The sequence below is a fragment of the Pollicipes pollicipes genome, unplaced genomic scaffold (assembly GCF_011947565.3).
Source record: "Pollicipes pollicipes isolate AB1234 unplaced genomic scaffold, Ppol_2.1 Scaffold_1600;HRSCAF=1878_pilon_pilon_pilon, whole genome shotgun sequence".
NCBI lineage: Eukaryota > Metazoa > Arthropoda > Thecostraca > Pollicipedomorpha > Pollicipedidae > Pollicipes > Pollicipes pollicipes.
This window is the reverse complement of record NW_023595962.1, coordinates 537,377-558,793: the sequence shown is the minus strand read 5'-3', so window position 1 is coordinate 558,793 and position 21,417 is coordinate 537,377. Positions and strand designations below refer to the sequence as shown.

The window sequence follows — 21,417 nt, the reverse complement described above, 5'->3', positions numbered from 1 at the left end:
CAAGTGAAGAGCGCTTACTGCATGTCATTACCGACGTGCTGGAAGGTGAAGGGTGGAGACATGACAGTTGGGTCATTCACAGGTTAGGTGTAGTGATTTTACCATTTTACCATTTTTGTGGTCATGATCATTCTGGCAACCGAACAGACAGAACCGTTATCACAGCAAGCCGGCGTTGTCCCTGCATTGGATTTGATCCCGGCCGACGTGAAGGGTGTCTCCGTACTTTGAAACCGAATAATTGTGGAGCATGTGCCGTGTCTGCTCATCCAGACAATTTGATGATTTCAACAACAAAAAAATAATGGCTTCAATGGGCACAAACGATCGCCGATTTTGGCGCGTCCTAACACGCAGTCCGTGATTGCTTTCAGTTCCCCCGCGTCCACCGGCAATTGTGCCGAGAACCCATCAGCAATCTCGGGCACACTTGTCCGCCAGACAAATGACGTCAGCGGGCCGGCTGTGACGTCAGCGGGTTGCCGCACCTGTGGAGACGATCCCACGTTGCGGTGGTGCCCGTTGTGAGACGCATCATGACTGTCGCTGGCGCCGCTGTCGTGGCTGTCGCCGCTGGTGAGCCAGCGAGAGCTTCTGGAGAGCACCGAGAACGCGGCGAGAACGCAGTTAAAGTCGGAGACAGAGCGAGCGGTCGGTTGCACAGTGACTTCAGCGGGCACATGATTGTGCGTCGTTACCGACTGGAAAATGGGACGTTTCGCAGGGAATTCACCAAGGCCAGCAAAGTTATTCACCAAGGTAAACAATGGCGGAAGGCTGAGGCAAACAATCGGTCGAACCCTTTCAACACACTGTCATTTGGTATAAAGCTGTAGATAGCGCTACACCACACACAAAAGCCGTCGATAGCGCTACACAAGGTAGGAATTCCCTTGCAGCGCCTTTACCAGCGTAAATAATCAAATACACAACCACGTAGAGGCTAAGCTGATACATAAAAAAGCTGTATCACTTTTTCTATTTGTACGGAGGCAAAGCTCAAAGATATATGAGAGGTATTCATTGCGTACAAGGCGCCAAAGGTGACCGTTCCGGTCTCAAATATACAGGAAACATTACCACGGGAGATCGCCTATGGCCTTTGGACGCCACGCAGCGAACCCACAGTACTAATTAATCCAACGCGCCTGAATTTTCAGCTTTCTGCTCAAAATGTCGCAGGGTTGAATTGACTTCTATTCAGATTAAAAGACCGCCGGTGCACAAGCCTGGTGCTACCAAAAATAGCTCTGTCATCGCAAATGCTTTTAGACGAGTGTGCACTCTGACCCATAGCACACCAAAACACATGAATGTCACAATCACAGATAGTAGCCTGTCACATTAAGTTATAACGAATGCAACACATAAAATGTGTTTTGTGTTTTAAATACACATAAGGTCTGATACCGCTCATTTTTTCCGCATCCGTATTGCACCTTTAAATCGCCAACAACATCCCCTTCTGCCACTCTCATCCGCCAGCATGTTTCCAAATGTACCAGGTGCGCTTACGCTTCAAGCTCTACGTAACCGCCAGCGAATGTGGCTGGCTCTGGCAACTTTACGGGGCGCAATCTTCCGTTGGCAAATTCATGCGAACCTTACGACGCCGCGCGTTGTGGTGCGCTAACGTGCTACCACACGCTATCGTGCCGACACACGCTATCGTGCTGACACACGCTGTCGGGCTGCCACATGCTATCGTGCTGACACACGGCTGATTATGTTGTGGTTCAGGGCACTCCGTTTGTCCGTTTGCGAAATCTAGAAGAACTGGCAGGTTGAACAGCGCGGGCTCACGACCATAAATTTTCCGTGTGCGTTTATGTAAGCAGGATCATGACAATTTGGGACATTACCACAGCTTTGAAAGATCAACTAACTTGTAGCATAGCAGCCTGGAGTCTGAGGGCATCGAACGCAAATGCAGTGAGGCCGTGGGAGCGAACGCAATGTCTGTAACTCGCGATGACCAGACGACGACGACGATGACGACGCAGACAAACTCCACCCATGTCTGAAACGTTGCGGACAATTCATTTTCACACAATTCTCCGTTGCTCACCGCTTCAAAATCCCGTTGTTGTGAGCCTTGTCCCTCAGCACGGTCGCCGGGGGGTGAGCGGCGGCCGGCTTCTTGTCAACGTCGTCCATCTGCACCGAATTCGATCCGTTCATGGACATCTGCACCCATCATTTATACCCATGCGCCCATGCCCATACCACTCCCATGCACAGAAGATTGCATGACGCTCCCCGTACCCTATCTTTGCCACCGCTTGGCCTCGATGGTAACGCACCGATACGCTACGCGGGGCCGTCGAAGCAAACGTGCAGTCATTGCCCCACGTCATACAGAGGCGCTCAAGTGCGTTTGCAAGCGCTGCGACGCCCCGGGCCAGAGTGAGCATCTAGAAGATGAGGCAGCTCAGCGCTGTCTGAAAGCCGTCCGTCAATACGCCGCAGCTTCCTCTGCCCGACGTCGGGGGCAGCACCAGCTCGATGTGCCTGTGTTGTGTGCCATTGGGGCTTTATGACGCATCCAGCTGCTGAGGCTATATGGCGTAGCCTGCTTTTCACCCTGGCGAGAAGGGTGGGCATCGCGGGGAATCGAACTCCGTACCTCTGGCTTCCCAGACGCGCAGCTGTTAACGCATACGCGTCAACCACGCATTAACCACTACACTACCGGCACCCCCGAATGCGCCTGTGTTCGTGATATGGGAGTGTGACAGATCTCGGAGGAGTAGCCGCGAGATCATCAAAGTTAGAATGCGGCCGTAAATCTTTTGATTATTTTATCGTGTGCATCACTGCCCTGGTCTGTCATGGTAAATCTTTCTATTATTTTATCGTGTGCATCACTGCCCTGGTCTATCATGGTAAATCTTGCCATTGTTTTATCATGTGTATCACTGCCCTGGTCTGTCATGGTAAATCTTTCGATTGTTTTATCGTGTGCATCACTGCCTTGGCCTATCATGTAATGTCTCAAGGCGATCATGACTATGTCGGGAAGACCGGAGACGAGATGGTTGTCAACGTAGAACAGCGAACACGACAGGAAGTCATGAGGCCAAAATCAGCACATAAAGGTGCAAATGTCTGCTTCGAGCAAGCGTGCCCAGCTCGAGTTGCTGATATGTCTGCTTCGAGCAAACATTCCCATGTTTTTATTCGGGGATAACGTCCAGTCTATCAGTCCAACGCGGACCGCCCATGCCAGCCAAAAGCAACATTGGACACACACTGAGGAGCAAGTGACATTTGGAAAATTTTGGAAATTTGGATCTTTGGCATTGGGTTAGAGAGCTTCAAAAATAAGCTAACCCAATCCTATTTCCAGCTAACCTTTTCTTCCAATAACGAAATTAGGCTTAAAAAACGCGAAATCGGAGCGACCAAAAATTAAAATTAGGTTCACCACGCAATGCCAGGTCAAGTCATGACCGTATATTAAGTCATCACAGCGCAACAAGTTTTCAAAACGTTTTGTTGACATCTGACGACAAACCGCTTTCATTCGGTCCCAGGGCTACGCTTCTTACGTATGAAGCACCAACAGAATGACCACGCGCGGTTCATCACGCCGAGGCATCATTGTCTGCTGCGCTCTGCACCCAGTGTGAGATTGTGTCATGCAAACATCCATCCACATCTACGTTTCAACGCCTAGTGATGGTAAATTCCTCAAAATATCTCAGTTTGACACCACTTGTGACATCATCAGTGACCTTCAGGTAATCAAGAAGGTTTTTGTGTCGGAGGAGCCAGGAAATTTAGCTTGCAGTAACTCCTTGAGCGAACCAAATTAATGGGCTCCAGACCATGAAAAAGGACTCCCCGACAATAATTGAAGGCGCCTGAATGTCTCAGCCCAGGTCAGGTTCCGAAGTAAAAAGCCACCTTGGGCGACCATACTCAAGTCAAGGCTCATTGTTTTACATGGTTAAAGTTAATGTTGATGGTAAATGATAACCCGATGTCGACCAGACAAATTATGCGGTGACAACTTGGATCGGAACACCCTGCATGGTTTTCCGAAACGCTGCGAGCATTCTGCCTAAAAAACGAAAATATCGCATCATGGTACTTAACCACGACTATGTTACCGGAGCGTGAGCATGCCGCCTCAGTAACTGTAATGGCGTGACCTATGACAGCTGCGGCGCCACAGCGGTGCAGCCGGGATTTCCTTAAGGGAGGGTGCCAGAATCTGGGTGAGCTTGCGGCACGCCGACGTTAAACTTTCTGCCGGGAGCCCTCTACGGCGAAAAACGGAAATCTGGACGAGAGGTAAGGCCGGGGGCCCTCCCCCCCCCGTTCCTCTCCCTTGACACGCCTCTGCGGTGCTGTGCTATTCGCGCATTCGGTGCATTGATCGCTGCATGGCCTGCCTCGCACGCGGCTTATCACGCCCAAACCAAAACGAAGCGGTCCTGCACCAACCTGTCCTGAATTGTCCCACTCGGGCGTCGGGGCGTTCAAAGTCAAGGTCAAGGTCAGAGGCCAGAGGCCACGCCGGCGCCCGCTTAACGAGAGCCATGTTCCAGCTCCAGGTCACCTGAGTCACCCTCACAGACGAGCCAACGCTGGTCTCCCTCCGCACGCCACTCGGCGCTGCCTTCCAAATCGGCGCGAGAACAGCAGCCACAACAGCAACAGCAGCAACAGCAACTGTGCGAGAACAGCAACCACCACCCTCACTTTCACCGCACAACCTCGATCGCCTCCAGCGCGGCGTAGCGCAGCCGCACCGCGCGAGAGAGCGCACGCCTCTGGCTCGCGATCACCCCAGTAGCTTGAGTTGTCACCAGCTGATGCGCGTCAACGAGGCCCCTCGACAGGCCCCCGGGCCTGCTGCCGTCCATTCCTCACCGCGCGCCACGCGTCACACATCCGCCTCACGCGCCGGCCGCCGCAGCCCGGCACAGCTCGTCACGTGACACCGGCTGTGACGTCACCGTAGGCGGAGGGCGGCGCCAGCACCAGGGAGGTGAGCGCTCGATGCCCCGTGCGTGGCTCTCGTACGCAGCAGCGGCCGCTGCTGCGGGGGAGGCGCGCCGTGCTGGACGCCTGCTTTCACACGTGAACCGGAGAGTGAACTATGAACCCTGTCTTTGCCAAGGTGAGAGCGGTGGCGACTGTGGCTGGTGCCGCCTCTGCCTCGCCGGTGAAAGGGGCTGCACCGCCGGTGAAAAACAATTGAGCAATGCTGGTTCATCATTCAGAAACACACGTTGCCGTCACTGCATAACACGGGTGGGTGCAGGACGGCCGTCCATAACTCGTAATACGCGTGTGGAGACAGGGCCTTTTGATGGGGTGTAACCGAAAAGCAAGGAGGGGAGGACGTACAGGCCGGCGGAACGTTAGGCTCCGGTATTCCTGCAAATCAGTGAGGAATCTTTAGAGGAAACAGCGTACGCTGAGGGAAGGGTTGGGTTCCGCCTGGCATAACTCATGCATAACCGGCGGTCGGGTGTAAAAATGACTCAAAACATGCGCACCGTAAGAACAGATGGCTCCAAAGCACTCTCCACGTTCTGCTTAAGGTTTCAAAGCGCGGGCAAAGGTGTAGCCAGGGATGTCAGCTTACCAGAAAACAGCTCTGCCTCGTGCGCATAACTAATATGGTTGTCGTGCTCAGTTACGTGGGTAGGACTTTGACCAGGAGGGGTCACATCGGGTTACAGGTGTAGTCCAGGGGCCCTCTCGTCGCCAAGGGACCCTGTGTTTGGACGCGGAGCCTTTTCAGGTTCGCGATCCTATGTTGGTACCTTGAAGGTTTGTTTGTTATCTTCTATAAGCGCTACGGGCGCCTCAGACTGCCACAGAGCACTCGCCTGTTCGACCTCAGTGCCAAAGCCCGCCACCCCCAATGGGGAGAAGCGCAGTCCAAAAAGCGTCCCCTCTTGGCTGCGCTAACGGCTGTATTTTTAATATTTATTCCCAGCCTTTCAACCGTATAATGCCTGCGATCAGAGTTAAGCTAAGCAGTGATTATTGTCCGAGCCCTGACGCGTGTCCTTTTTTGCCAGTGCGAGTCTGTTCGCCCGCTGCAGTGGCCATCCCGACGCGGCTATTACGGCAGCGACTCTGACGTCATAAAAACACACCATAACAAAATGAAAAGCTGTCGCAATGCGAAGCACATTTACTTAATAGTGCAATTTTGTTATCTAGAGCAGGCTTTTGCACTTAAAAGCATACCATTAGGCAGAGGCGAGCGTTTTCCATCATATCTGACGTTTGCCTCATTATCTTCAAATTTGGAACATTGCCTTCAGTATTATCCAAAAACATTCAAAACTGGCGGACCCAAGGTTTGCGCTCACGAGAGCGTGCGGCCGTCTGCCTCATCGACCCACACTTTTGCCGGCACGAGTTTCCGTTTTGCCTCCAGCGGAATCTCTTAGTTGCGTGTCGTCGCGGCGCTAGGTCATTAGCACCTTGCCCAGTTTCGAGCCATACTGTTCAACTTTTCTCAAGCTGAAACGCTTTCCATTTTCAGGTTTATCAAATGAAGGAGACACAAACCATGGCCAATGGTCATGGTAATGGTATGGCAATTATGGTAATGTTGCAATCAACACCCGCCTGATCAAACCTCTTGCATGATAATGCCTGACGATTTATGTGGCACGACTTCTAAAGCATTGCGTTTTTCGGTGCTGAACACGGCACGAACGCGGGATCAGTGGCTGCCAGGGTATTAGCTAGAAGAAACCATCGCGCTCGGGCTTTGCCGGGCCACACAACTTGAAAATTACATCAGTTCAGGGAAGACTCGCTCGTCCTGCGGACTCGCAAGGATATGACCAGGATATCCGTCGATCCCTGCATATCTGTCGATCCATCGATCCATCGATCCATCGATCTCTGTCGATCCGTCGCTCCCGTATATATGTCGATCCGTCCATCCCGTCGATCCGTCTATCCAGTCGATCCGTCCATCCCGTCGATCCGTCCATCCCGTCGATCCGTCCATCCCTGCCGATCCGTCCATCCCGTCGATCCGTCGATCCCTGCCGATCCGTCCATCCCGTCGATCCGTCCATCCCGTCGATCCGCCCATCCCGTCGATCCGTCCATCCCGTCGATTCGTCCATCCCGTCGATCCGTCCATCCCGTCGATCCGTCCATCCCGTCGATCCGTCCATCCCGTCGATCCGCCCATCCCTGCCAGTTCCACTGTGTTCCACCAGACTGTGTGTGTTACTGCACTGCAGCGGCGTGCAGTAACACACACAGTCACAAGCTGTGTTTGGTGCGGCGCGGCACGGACGCCGCTCTGCGCAATCCAAGTTGATGGCCGGCTGCGAAGTCAAAAGAGGGGGAGGGGGGTGGACGCGGCGGAGCTGGAGCTATAGCCCCTCCCCCTCCCCCGGCACCGTCAAATGGAGAGGGAATTTCATTAAGCACGGCCTGACGTCCATTCACCCAAATAGCCGCGGGTGGGGAGCGGTGCAGACAGAACAGGCGCCGCTGGGGCGGCCCAGGCAGCGGCCTCGGCAGACCTGGGCTTGTCTGCTGCCTGTACGCCAGGCGGTCGTCAGTATAGCGGCATTATTAACTTAATATTTGGTATTTGCCTAGCACCGGCACCAGCACCACACATCGGGTCGATCAAGAGCTTGCAAGTGTTGGCTGTTACCGACACTGGGTCTGAATTTCATTCCATTCACTTGCGGGGCACCATTTCCTGGGGTCGGCAAAAGTCACGCGCAGGCTCCGCCCCAGTGCCGTCGTTACTGATGCCGTACAGGCTGCCAGCAGCACTGCGGCAAAATATTGCGCCCGTCTTCGCTGGCGTCACCCCAGCCACTGACGGTTCCGGAGCTTCGTGAGCGAAAGTACGCTTCTCCACAAGTTGAGCATCCGTCGAGACGGCCGTTGAGGGTTGCTGCTGGGGGGAGAGAAGGGGGGAGGGGGGGAGGGGGGGGGGGGCGGCGTCAGTGGCGGCGCCAACCGGCCAGGTATGTTATCCATCCACATAACACAAAGCTGGGCACCATTCGCCGGTCCAAATACCTCCGGCGAGATTACGTTGATACGGCGCGCGCGTGCTCCGCCGGGCCGTGACGGCGCGGCGGTAAACACGTTGGCAAAGTGGGGCGCAAAAAAAGGTGAAAAACAGACCGTCCGCCGTATTCGCCGGCGGTATTGAATTAGCCCCCAAGCAAATCAGCTTAGCAGCTGTTTTGCAGCGCCATGGAACCGAATAAAAAACATGGAAATTTTGTTTGCAGTGAGATGGCTCCACAGCGGCTCAGGACAGCTCGTGTTGATGTCCCCCCCCCCCCCCGCTCATGCCACATGTGTGACCCTAGGACTTGGGGGGCTGCGAACCTCGGAACATGAATAAATGTGGTGCCGTCAGATGCAGTTCCGCAAGGTCAATTTTGTGATTCTAAGCGGCATCTGCACAGATAATGGCTGCGCCTGGGGTCAAGGCGCCATCATTTTGGTCATCAATAATATTTGTTCTGGTTTGGTTATGCTTTGTCCAAGCATTGATGTAACGCTAAATTGAGCAGAAATAACGGCGATTCGTAGCACAACAAACTATGCTGAAACAACGGACCCTGAAATGCGGATGGATATTTTACTCTGCACAGAAGCCTGAGTATGTAGGTTTCGCGAAGTGAGCATATTCTGAACAGCGCGTCCTTATTGAAATAGATTAGTACATTATAAGCTGCTACGGGAGTTGAGACAAAACCGATTTCGGGATAAAGTTCGTCGGTTTCATCACTCGGTAGCTGGTGAACAAAGGCTACGTCATCTGGCTGAAGAAAAACACGTGACAGTGTCGAATGCGGATCACGTTGTTGAGTTGAATGATCAACATTTTTGACAGTTTGAATTACGAGTTGGACAGAAAAATTCTATGACAAAAAAGAATCATGTCAAATAGAAAACATGAGGTGCTGAGGAAGAATTTCATTACACTAACGTGCAGGCCGAGCCGAGGGAAGCTGAAGTTGTTACGTACCTAGCATTGGAGTTTCGACCTAAAATGTGTCACTCGATCTTTAATAAACCGTAATTATGCGCCAAGTACTAATTTCTTACCCTGTTTGGATACACCTTATCACAACTTATATATATACATATATATATATATATATATATATATATATATACATATATATATATATATATATATATATATATACGCTCTGGTCGATAATACCCGCTTAAACATGACTATGCTTCGCACTGTCAGAGCACCTTCGATGCCAACATTCACGCGAGCAGCGGGGTATGTGGTGACCTTTTGATCCGCGCTGCAAGCATGCCATTACGGTCTGCTGCCGGCCAAACGGCCCATTGAGTGCAGCCGTAACAAAATGTGTAGCTTCATTACATCGCGGCGATGCTTGGAATACACCATGATGTGAGTTACATCCAGCGTAAACCGACTAGTCTGTACAGATTTTTCTTCATTCGGTACCTGTTTTATGTAAGTTCTTCAGTGCATTGGTGAGAAACAGTATCCACACAGATTGACATAGATTGACATAGATTAGCGAGGCACATTATCCACTTCTGCTCTGGGTTCGATAAAGGCATGCTGCCGAAATATCAACCCATCTATATCTCTATTCTCCTGTGTTTTTTCTCCGAAGAATAAGGCTATTTCTGCTGTCCTGTCACAGCAACTATTTTCATTAAGTGACATGATCCCTCGGTGATTTCGTCATCACTGCAGGTGACTCGGTTTTCGGTGGACTGGACGTCGGCATGTTGTTTACGGCGATAAAGCTTACAAGACAGCGGCAAAGGGAGTCCATCTCAATCCCAATTCTATCCGAACGTGCAAGGCTAATCCGCCGGCCGTGCAGAGGGAGCTCACAACTAAGAGGTCGGAAATGATGAAAAGGCGCGTAGACGTCATCAGGCCAGTTGAGAGGCCTATCCAGTCAGTGATCTATCTGAGCCCACCAAAGCCGGGAGCCTTGAAAAGCATCTTGGCCGTACCGAAAAGTACTCGCATATCTTGCGACGCTTGGGCATGGAAACCATCGCTGGCAGGAGAGAAGAACTATGCATAGGGCTAGGAAAACAAACACAAGCGTCTCCCATGCATAGAGATCTGCTTCCGAAGCACCGAGTGGCGATCTCCGGCAGAAATACTCGGACCGCAAGCACACTGCAAGCGTTTTGCTGGGATATGCGACTTTGCAAATGAAGTATCCACATATAACCAATCTCAGTAACACAGATATATTATCAACTAAGTAGTATCCTACTTCATACGTATCTTGTGCACATGTGCTGTATGAGCTGATACTCGAAGCCCTGCTTTTCTCAAGACACCGTCTCTCTCAAAGCGCAGCTTCTCGCCGTAGAATGGTGCAAAACCACACAACCGCTTGACCCTGCACGCTGCGCGATACACATCCTTACGCCGAGCGTGGGTGCGCGATTGCCAGACTTGTGACCTACGTCCAGGGCCGGCAGGACACCGCCAGACACCACCAGACAGCTGGTGTCTGCATGTGCCACGGCATGACCGGTGCTTCACGTGGTTTATCTGGCGTTTCCTGGGTCATTTTACGATAACCTGACTAATGTCGTTCTTCCAGACAGTTATTTAGCATGGTTAAAGTCTGGACAGATTCGCTGTAAGTTGTGTAAGTTGTAGTTTGATCATCGATTGTCATCAAGTGGGTTTCCAGCCTGAATTAAAATCAACTTGTAGCACAATGTCATGCAGTTCAGACTGCTTTGGACTTGCTGATCCAACCCCATAGACCGTGCACAACCCGCGCTGCATTTTCCTTTCGGCATCCCAGAGAAACCTAACTCACGCGAAGCAATACCTTCAGGTCCCGTCACTATGCAGCCGCCGGCGGACACGGCGGCCAACCTCACAGGAAATGGCGGCTTCCGGGTCGCTCACCGGTTGCGGAAGTCGGCGTGGTCAGTTCGCCGGGTCTGCTCTATCGCCTTGTCGCACGGAATCCGCTGGGTATCTCCCAGCATGCTGAAGCTCTCACGCGGCGAGTCCGGCGACCGCGGTGACGTCACGGCGGTCATAGCTCCGCCGGAAGTGGGCACTTCCGGTGCCGGTCTTTTGACCGGTAATCGGTAGGCGCCTGGCTTCTTGCGAAACAGGAAGATACGCTTCTTACGAGAGAGGAAGATACGCCTCTTACGAGAGAGGAAGTCTCACAATCTGCACCATCCGTGGGTCTGCCTGGTGTTTTGGTTTGTGGTCTCCTCGTTTTCCTCCCCCGGCTTACTCCATGTCGCTCGGCTGGTGTAACAGGAGGACGTAACTTGACCTGCGGCAGAGGGTGATCACGGCCGGCATCAGCATCAGCATCAGCATCAGCATAGGCTTTGTTGTCAAAATTCAAACACAGGGAAAAAATCGGGTACTATCATAAGTGTAAAAAATTGCCATTGTCTTTGATGCGTAAGCGTTATGACGTGGTTGAGACTACTTAATCGTGAGGACGTGGTGGACACAAACCCGCTCTCGCTGCCATGTAGAGCACGTAAACTCCATTTTAATTTGCAAGCGCGAATGCTTGCGCTGCCGCCATCACTCCACAATGCTTGATTGTGACATTTCTGTACGAAAATAGATGTACCTGGGGGTTCTGGAGACATCTCGGCAGCATCGAACAGATGTCAGAACAGATGTCACCTCGTGGGTCGCCTCAGCGCAAATACCGAGCACGCATTACGATTATACTGGACGGAAACCGGCAATCAAGCAGGCATCCGGGGCTGAAAAGATTGCAATGGGTTTGAAATCAGCTTACGTAACGGAGTTAGCGAGCCCGTAGGCATGCAAAACAAGCAAACCGTAGGCATGCGAAAGAAAAACAAATATGATGCTTCAGATCAGACAGATATGATCAGACAGCTGAAGGTTTTCGAAACATCTCAACCATACTCACCACGGCAAATTTTGAATTACGCAGAAACTATTTAACATTTGCAGAAGCAGGAGACAATGAGCCTGTTTACAACGTGTGGACTTCCTCAATAAAGCCTGGCATCATGCGGCATCCACGGGCTTTTGAGGGGCTGAGTCATGTCCGGTATTACCTGCCATCTGGTATTACCCCAATCATTTCCTGCCGTTTGGTGTAACCCCAGTCATTACCTGCCGTCTAGTATTACCGCAATCATTATCTGCCGTCTGGTATTGCCGCTATCATTACCAGCCGTCTGGTATTGTCCCAATCATTGCCTGCCGTCTGGCATCACCACAGTCATCACCTGACGTGGAATATTACCCCAATCATTACCCGCCTTCTGCTACTACCTCAATGATTGCCTGCCCTCTGGTATTGCCGCAATCATTTCCTGCCGTCTGGTATTACCCCAGTCGTTCCCTGCCGTCTGGTATTACCCCAATCATTATCTGCCGTCTGGTATTGTTCCAATCATTACCTGCCGTCTGGTATTGCCACAATCATTGCCTGCAGTCTAGTATTACCCCAAGCATTGTCTGCCGTCTGGTATTAACCCCGTCATTACCTGCCGTCTGGCATTTCCTTAGTCATTACCTGCCGTCCGGTATTACCCCAATCATTATCTGCCGTCTGGTGTTACCCCAGTCATTATCTGCCGTCTGGTATTGCTCCAACAATTGCCTGCCGTCTAGTATTACTCCGATCGCGGCCACCGCAGCACTCACCGGTCAGCACGGCGCACGCCGCGTCCGTGTGTGCAGAGCTCGCCGTCCGCTCGACAGCCAGAGCTCCTCTGAGCTCCTCCAGAGCTCAGCCAGAGCTCCAGCCCGCCCCGGGGCCAGCACAGCCGCTCTGCTGACGACACCCACCACACCCGCCGCCGCTCGCCGCACCGGACCTCCCCGCTCGGTCGGCCGCGCCCGCCGCACCCGCCGCGTGTGCACCGCTCGAGCGTGCGGCCCTGGTGCGGCGTCGTGTGCGGCTGCGCAGAGAGCCCCTAACGATCGCGGCCGCCGCGTCCCGCGTGCCGCTGGCCCGGTGTCGCCGGCTTCAACCGGCGCCGACGACTCGCTTCCGCATTCGGCAGGAAGGGTAGGGGGGGGGGGGGGGGGCGGCCGACGCGTTTCCGGGCCGACGCCGTCCCACCAGCCTTTTCTCGTGTTTGTCCTGAGCGGCCGATGTTGACGGCTTGGGTGGGGAAGGGGGGGGGGGGGGAGCGGCCGTGGGCGTGCTGCAGAATTTAATTTTCCGGTGCCGCTTAGTTCAATGAGGTCTGTCAGCTGAAGGGAAACAGTTGTAACAGTGATAACAGTGATAACAGTGTTGGAAACAGTGATATGAGTTGTGTTTAACTTACGCTGTGAAGTTTGTTTTGAGAAGTTTGCACCAAGTTGCTTGACATCTTACCCCTCGCCCTGATTGACCGTTTTTATCATGTGAACTGATCGCGGGTAGGCGTGGGGTCGATGCACAGATATCCCTCTGCCGTTTCCAAACTAATATATAGATTATATATGTATATATATATATACATATATATATATATATATATATATATATATATATATATATATATATTGACCAAAATAATATATAGCCTAGCGAAAATACCTGTGGATTTGTGTCGACGAGATCTCGCAATTGATGACAATTTGTATGCTTTTAAGTCAATAATTGATCGCATTATGCAAGTTTAAGCGTCAAACTTTCCAGAAAATCGCGCTTTCTGAGCTCTACAGTCTCACGCATACGAGGCCGCGTCTTGCAGCGACACCAGTCGAACACGTACACATACGTGTGCACTGTTCAATTCAAGGTACAATGGTATATAGCTTAAAGTATTTTGAGCATAACATTATAACGCATGGCTTCGTTAAGAGGAACATCCCACCATCTTGTACTTTTCATTTATAGTTGAATGATCAGATCGCAGATCGATACAATCGCATGAAAAACGTGCGATTGATCAGAATTGTTCGTTTTCTCGAAATCCCTCCGAAAAATTCAGAATTTCGATTTAAAGTAGCTGACCCTGCAGTGGAAATATCATTTGACCATAATACTTTGACAATACCAATAATTAAACATAATCTCCTTATTATGTCTTCACGACACTATTGTATCCTTTTGGACGGGCCTCTGCCCACCCACCACAATGTCAGACCTGCCCCCAAGGGTGAGTATGTCCTTCACCTTCTGGAGATTAAGTAAGAGCAGAACATTACAAAATGGTAGTTAAAACATCACCTCAATTTCAAAAGGCTTGTGCTGATCGTTTACAGATAAAGCAAACCGAAAAAGACAATTTGCGATGCCTCATTTAAGTGCAGCTGACCGAGTTAAGCATATTTCTAAAACTGCATGTGCGTCCCCGGCTTATGTGAGGATCTTCCGCTTTCCATGCAAGCTGTTTTTTATTGCACGATTCACATGCCTTGTCGACTCTGGGTTAGTTTTGTGCTATTGTCTAAGAATTTTGGCATTACTCAGCAATGCTTCAGTTTCTACAGACTGCAACAAATCCCCTTATTATGATACGACGTCTTATCGGAAAATGAAAAAATCGGTCGGATATAAGCACCCAAAATCGTGGCCCACCGTTACCGTCCACCCTGGGAAGAAATCTCGAAATTTGCCGACCTTCATCTACATAATTTTGCTATTGTCCTCTGAACGGATCAACAGCAACAGCAACACGAAAGTAGGGGTTCTACTTTTACATGCTTCACTCTGCCACCAGATGCCAGCACCGGTTCGCGGTGACGTAAACGTTTATTCGTTCCTCATACCACTATTCAAAAATTACACGGGCGAAGCATACTCCCGGATTGCAATTTCAAGTATACGAATTGGGAAAAACATAGACCTATGACAAAAGGCCTAGAAATAACCTAAAGACCAAACATGAAATATATAGACCTAAAACACCTAAGATGTTTAGAGATACTTTTCCCAGAGATGTCATCGGTCTGCCATCCCGCTGGTCAACGTCTAGTGTTAGCCGCGGGCCGACGCCGCGCAGCCAATGGAGACTGCAACGTCGGGCGTCGGGATATTTGTTCAGACCTGCGAGCGTGCTTTGGTCAAAACTGTAGCGCACATTTACATATGTGCGCTACATATGTAAGCGCATATGCGTAGGCGTAAGCTACATATATATATATATATATATATATATATATATATATATATATATATATATATATATATGTGTGTATATATATCACATAATCATGTGATCACATAAAACCGTTCATATGGTTATAAAAGCTGCATTTTTCCACCACTCAATTCTGAACAAAGGTTTAACATTCCAAGACGAGCATGGGTTGACCAATTTAATGCAACTTGATTCACAAAGCTCTGCACAAGCCAGAAAAATTTCGGCGCAGCTCCTGAGTGGGGTAGAAAATTACGCTGAACCCTCACAAATGAGTATTGCTGGATGTTTGTTATATATAGTCATTTAGCGCCTGGTTCTTTCATATCATTTACTTCAAAATTCGAGCAGAAATGCATTTTTAATGCCTCCTGGCTTCTGTTTCAGTGATAGTGGGCAGATAGTAAAATAGAGCGAAGAAAATCTTGCCACTTAAAATCAGGTGGGCCATATCCGCTGATCCACTTGTTGTGGGGTGGGTGGTCTTTCACAAAAAAGGAAGCCTTTTGTCAACCCTATTCCTCTCCCCACCTTACCCGGGCTCTGACTCCGCCCCTTCGCCTGTCTGAAATTTGTCGGGGCACCGGCTGGGCAAATTTTGCAGCAGCACAGCCCGGCCTGGGCCCTGTCAAGACCCATTCCCTTGTATAAAATGATTGAGCTGCGGTGCTGACCACGATGAGCCAAGTTCGTGCTCAGCCGAACATGCGGCGTGTTTTTCCGCAGATGCTTTTGCAAGAGACGAGTCTGATCTGGCTGGGATCGGACCGGTTGCCCAGTGGTTTTCAAATCCTGGCGCAGCATTTGCCAGCGGTCGCACGACAGTTGCATTCGTACGGGCGGTGGTGCGAGTGTTGTGGGTGTCGTGCGTGGCTTTTCTTTTGTGTCAGCTGGGAAACCATACCGAAGCGTGTTGAGCCGGGCAAACATTCAGGCCGCCTGACTGTAGGCTTGTTAGAACGCCCGTTGGCAACATGCGGCAAGACTAGATGAGTTCAGAGTCAAATTTGAACCGTGGATCCCAAAAACATTGGATTTATATCATCAGTTCTCCCAACAAGTTCCAAACTACTGGTTCTCAAATTAATTACATGAGTTACAACATGGTGATGAGCCGGAATTAAAAGGCCACTTGGTCTGTGGATCCCGGTCTTTTCGAAATCCCGTTCAACTAACCGCACAACCTCATTTTAACGATGTGGTCAGTGTGGGATGTCGCGCATGATGCCGACCCGGCGTAAATCTAGCTTAGTTTTAAACCAATCACCTGCGGATGACGACAGTATGGCCGATCGATGAACGTTCCAATAATACAATAATAATATAATAATAATATTATATTACACAATAATGATATATAATAATACAATAATAATATTATATAACACAATAATAATATATAATAATACAATAATAATTTCATATAACACAACAATAATATATAATAATACAATAATAATATTATATAACACAACAATAATATCATATAACACAATAATAATATATAATAATACAATAATAATACAATAATAATTCCAACAATACCCAGGAGCTGAATGAGTTCCGACGGACGGTGGTCGTGACTTGAGGGCTTCCAAGCTTGCTTTGGTGTCGTCTTGTCACTCCCGCGCCGTGAGGCTTCAGAATCCCGTCCACCGGCAAGGACATGCCTCTGTGAAACATCTGGAACACCGCAACCATGTCTTCCTTGCGACGTCGGTAGTACAGCAGAGGCAGTTGCAGGAGTCTGAGTTTCCCAGGATATGACCGGCGTCTTACTTCTCAGGCAAGACGGGTACTTTGCCACTGAACCCGCTCCAGCCGCTCCTGATCTAGTTTGAAAAAGTCCAAAAAGTTTGAAAGAAAAAAAAGAAAGGTGATGCTGCCACAACCTCGAATAGCTGCGCCAGAGCGGAATACCGTGGTCCTGACAACAGCGGCGGCGTGAAGACGTCAACATTGGCAGATGACGGTCTCACGACCGCCAGCATCTGGTGGATCTTATAAAATTCCTCTAGCTTGTGCACATGGGGCGTCGGCCTGCATGAGCCCCCACGAAAACTTCAGGGTACATTTCAGGAGGCACGAATGCGATTTTGGCGCCGTTTGGAAAGTAGGCCAGTCGCCGGGTTGGTGGTGCTGATATGCAATGCTTTGCACATGAATGCGTTGAATGGGAGCAATCGTACTCCTCCAACCATTTCACCAGGTCATCGAGGTCAACCTAGAGAGGAGAAGCGGCGAGGAGCCCCGCGACGCAATACCAACAATATTGGTATTGTTAGTATTGTGTACAATACCAACAATATTGGTATTGTTGGTATTGTTGGTATTGTGTACAATACCAGCAATATTGGTATTGTTGGTCTTGTGTACAATACCAACAGTACCAATACCAGTGCAATACCACCACCTCCTGCACAATACCAACACCTTGGTGTCGTCCGCGAACATCCTGACCGCGCCTGGCACTCCTGGTAAATAGTTGACGAGAAGCATGGACAGGACTGGTCCCAGCGCCAATCCTTGAGCAGAGCCGCTGGCGTCGGTCCGGTCAGATTTCGGACCATGAACCGCACTCTCTGCTGCTGGATGGAAGCAGACTTTAAATTTACATCTTTGTCGACATCTTTAAAGAGCTTAGTGATGTTGCAGTCAATTGATTGAATATAGCCAAGTGTTATGCTTCGAAAGGTTTCCCCGCATTTGCAAATTGGCACAATATATGATTGAGTTAAAGTGGTAGAGAAAAATAAGCCCTTTTCACAATAGTACCATGAGACAGGGGTCACATTTGGTACCAAATCTGAAATGCACGAAAACAGGGATGAACAGGAGTGAAGCCCATCGCTTGCCGTCGGGTCTATCAAATTAGATTGCAACTGTTGCTCTGAAAACGACACAAAAGCCGCATTCGACGTTACGAGCAGTGAGCAGGCCCGTTGCAACTCTACACTACTGAAGCTCAGCTATAACCGGTCTGCGGGCAGAACCAGGTCACGTGTCGCCCCTCACACAGCTGGGGCTGTCCCTGGGGCGACGTGTCTGGTGACGAGGCGCCAGTCGGGGCTTTATAAGCCATATGTTGCAGGTCGGGGGTCGCTGTGGTGGCATTAAATCCGGCTGATTGCCGGCGTCTTGCAGCGGCGGCGGAAAAGCAATAAGTGCATGGGTTGTGTGTCTTATGGCGTATTCCATGCGGCATGACGTGCCAGTTTAATTTCAAAAGTGTCCGCTTAGCTATATCATTTATACTTGGTGAAAACGATGTGTGCTTAATTCCGTTGCGATGATTTCTACTTATATACGGCTAGGCAGACTCTTATCAGGTCCAATTAACCAGACATCCCCGACGCTGAAATGGAATCCGCTCCCCGGTATTTAAAGTGTCCGTGAAACAACACTGTCTGACATTGCGGCAATTCATATCAATTCCTTCAATGGCTGATGCTGATGGATGTGCCCCTCAAAAGTACCAAAATGATATAATAACGTTGATGTATTTATAGATCTAAGTTTCAGCTTCTGATTTTTCAGTTCAAATTTGTTTGTTGATGCATTGTCTGTCGCTGTTAAGCATGCGTAACTCAATGTGTCGACCTTTATTTCTCTTTGTTCACGGTCTTGTTTGCCTGCGATCCAGCACGAGAAAGAAGTTGGACCATTTATATTACTCGTGACAATATAATGCATGCAGTTGATCTCTCCTGTCGGTGCTTGGCAAAGCTCCTAACCTGCACTTCCTCAATAGGTTACAAGCGCGTATTACCGTTGGGTTACTTTTAGCAACAGCAATGGTGCGTTTATAGGAAGCTGATCGCAACAGCCAGGTGTTCACACGTGATTGCTGTAGCTACGCACAGCAGCTGTCAAAACAAATATTGCATTGTATATATATATATATATATATATATATATATATATATATATATATGTGATGGAGAACGAGAACGCAAGTCCACAACATCCAAAAATCTGTCGCAACTGTCTCATGGCGATTTCTAAGACTCCATTCCCCCTCCGAATCATTTTGAGAAATCGGCACCCATGCTTGACGGTGCTGCAGTGGCACTACCCAGTGCCATCATAAGACGCAACTAGTCCCGAGGTTTCAATAGAGCACGTTTTTGAAACATGCTGCAAAGATGGGACGGTTCATTTGAATGCCTGTCCGCCGCGTGCGTCTGTGGCATCGTAGGTTGCCGCCCGCCGCTCTCTCGGGCTGCAGATCGCCGTGCTGTTTTCCTAAAAACTTAGGGGGGGGGGGCACATTGATCCCAATTCTATCAGGGCGAGATTTAATTCAAAATTCAGTTTCGTTCTCGCCATAGATTATTCCATGCCACATGATACCAGGCAGTGGATAAGTCTATGTTCCAGCTAAGTTGGATATTTCGTCCAACCATTCACTATTCCATCATCATAATACTACTTCATCTATGTTGAATATTCCGTCCAACCCTCCTCAATAACATCATTTATTTTGGGCGGTTGTGAGCTGCTGCAATTATATATATGTTTGTTTACTGTAACTGTATACACATACAGTTACAGTAAACGCAATCGCAAAGGACACACAAACTGTGAGAGCTTGAGATAGCTTGGCAGGCAGCTGTTGAAAGATGGAGCACTCAATAGTAGTGTGTTGCTAACCACCCGATGAGTTCAAGAGGCTCGCCGCCTGAGGAAAAGATGAAGTTCGCAAAGCATCAATTGTGATAACAAGGCAAGCGTTCTGATGACTAGTTGCAAGGAACCTGCGTTTTGAAGAAATTTGCCCAGAGCTGATTGCTTCACACGCACTCCACGCACGACGAACAGGTCTGCTTATGGTTACAGATTCCCACAACAATGAAAACATATCGATGTTCTACATGCACTGTTACCTCCGTTTTTTACAACAACAGAAAATCACATAAGATCTGACGTGTTCCTTGCAGACAGCATTGTAGCGTACCGCTAACATGGCAGTGTGCCTATAATCTAAAAAATGAGCGTTTTTACTGGATGAATGAACACATATTCAAAAATATCTGAGCCCATGACGTCATTACGATCATGTCGTCCGCGTGACGTCATGGTGGTGACGTGGAGAGAGGGGGGCGAGAGGAAGAGAGCAAGAGGACAAGAGCGAGATTGCGAGAGAGCGAGAGCAAGAGCGAGAGCGAGAGTCTGTGTGTGGGGGGCAAGCCGGCTAATCAGATTATGCCTAGAAAAGTTACGGCTGTGGTTTGCAGAGCTCAAGAGACAACATGCATGCGGGGACCTCGCCGGGCAGCGGCGAGAGGAGAGAAGACGATGTTGCCTTTTCCTCACTGAGAAAAGTGTTTCCTTTCATTCTCTCGCCTCTCCCGCAGGATTCCGCACGTCTTTCCCTGTTGATACAAGAAGCTCTTACGAAGATCTGTGTATTATGTCCACAATGTCCACAACATGCGCTTGCTTGCAGACTGGAACGATTGCGAAAGGCATCAGAGACTGCGATTGCACCAGGCTTCTGAAGCCAGCCGCCGGACGCATTGTCCCAGCGATTCAATACGATCTTATCTTATCTTATCTTATCATATAGATCTTATCTTAATCTATCGAATAGAATGCATTCTTATATATCATCGACGATCTATCGAAGATCACCTATTTATTTTGCGGAGCATGATCAGCGACTCTTCTGCCGGCACCGTCAGGCTTCCACAGCTTACCAGTCCGGTCCAAAGCAGTTCAGGGCCAGTCTGGTCCAGTGTTGTCCTTCTCCAGCGCTGTTTCGCCGGCGTCACGTCACGTCACGCCCACATCATGCTCCGTCCCCCCCCCCCCCCCCCCACCTCCAGACTTTCGTCGGACGGTCGCTGACGAGCCGCGACAAAGCCCGTCGCACACCTCCGCGCGCTGGCTGCCGCGTATCCCGGACCGGATGTCGTGGTCCCTGCTTATGGCCTGCTTTTGCTGACGGCCATTCCGCTTGCGGCGAGATTATCTTGTTTTTCGCCTCCACAAAGTCCCGCGCACTAGCGCGGCCCATTTGTGCCTGGGTGTCGCTGGGGCCGCCGCCCTCTTCCGCTCCTCCTGCCGTCACTTCATGTCGATCTTGAGGCTCGCCACGTGTCATTGGAACCCTTCGCCTGAGCCGTCTGTGTTTCGGCCCGCCTCTTAGCAGCGCCAGCTGTTGGGTGCTGGGACGAGGTCTGGACACTCGGGATGTTCGTGGGGACCGTGCAATGTTCGTGTTAAGTAGTTTTCAAACTTAATTTCGGCATGAGTCGTCGTAACTTGATGGCTTACCCGGTTTTCTTGGGTGCGGCCGTTCGCGTAGAT

At 50.0% G+C, this 21,417-nt stretch overlaps 1 protein-coding gene across 4 annotated transcripts in view; it reads right to left on the bottom strand.

Annotated features, from left to right (window-relative positions):
- The window catches only part of LOC119098976 (phosphatidylinositol 3,4,5-trisphosphate 3-phosphatase TPTE2), a 28,352-nt gene extending 17,239 nt beyond the window's left edge, over positions 1-11,113 (bottom strand). The window contains exons 1-3 of one of the 4 annotated variants that reach the window (XM_037222286.1): positions 4,453-4,723; positions 2,069-2,157; positions 489-594 (exon numbers count right to left, since the gene is read on the bottom strand). In XM_037222286.1, coding sequence (XP_037078181.1) covers positions 489-594; positions 2,069-2,157 — 195 coding nt within the window. In that variant the 5' untranslated portion in view covers positions 4,453-4,723. Of the gene's footprint in view, positions 1-488; positions 595-2,068; positions 2,359-4,452; positions 4,724-10,915 lie in introns of those variants that run through there. The other 3 variants (XM_037222060.1, XM_037222130.1, XM_037222212.1) reach the window with 3 other exon arrangements.
- Between the last annotated feature and the right edge of the window lie 10,304 nt (positions 11,114-21,417).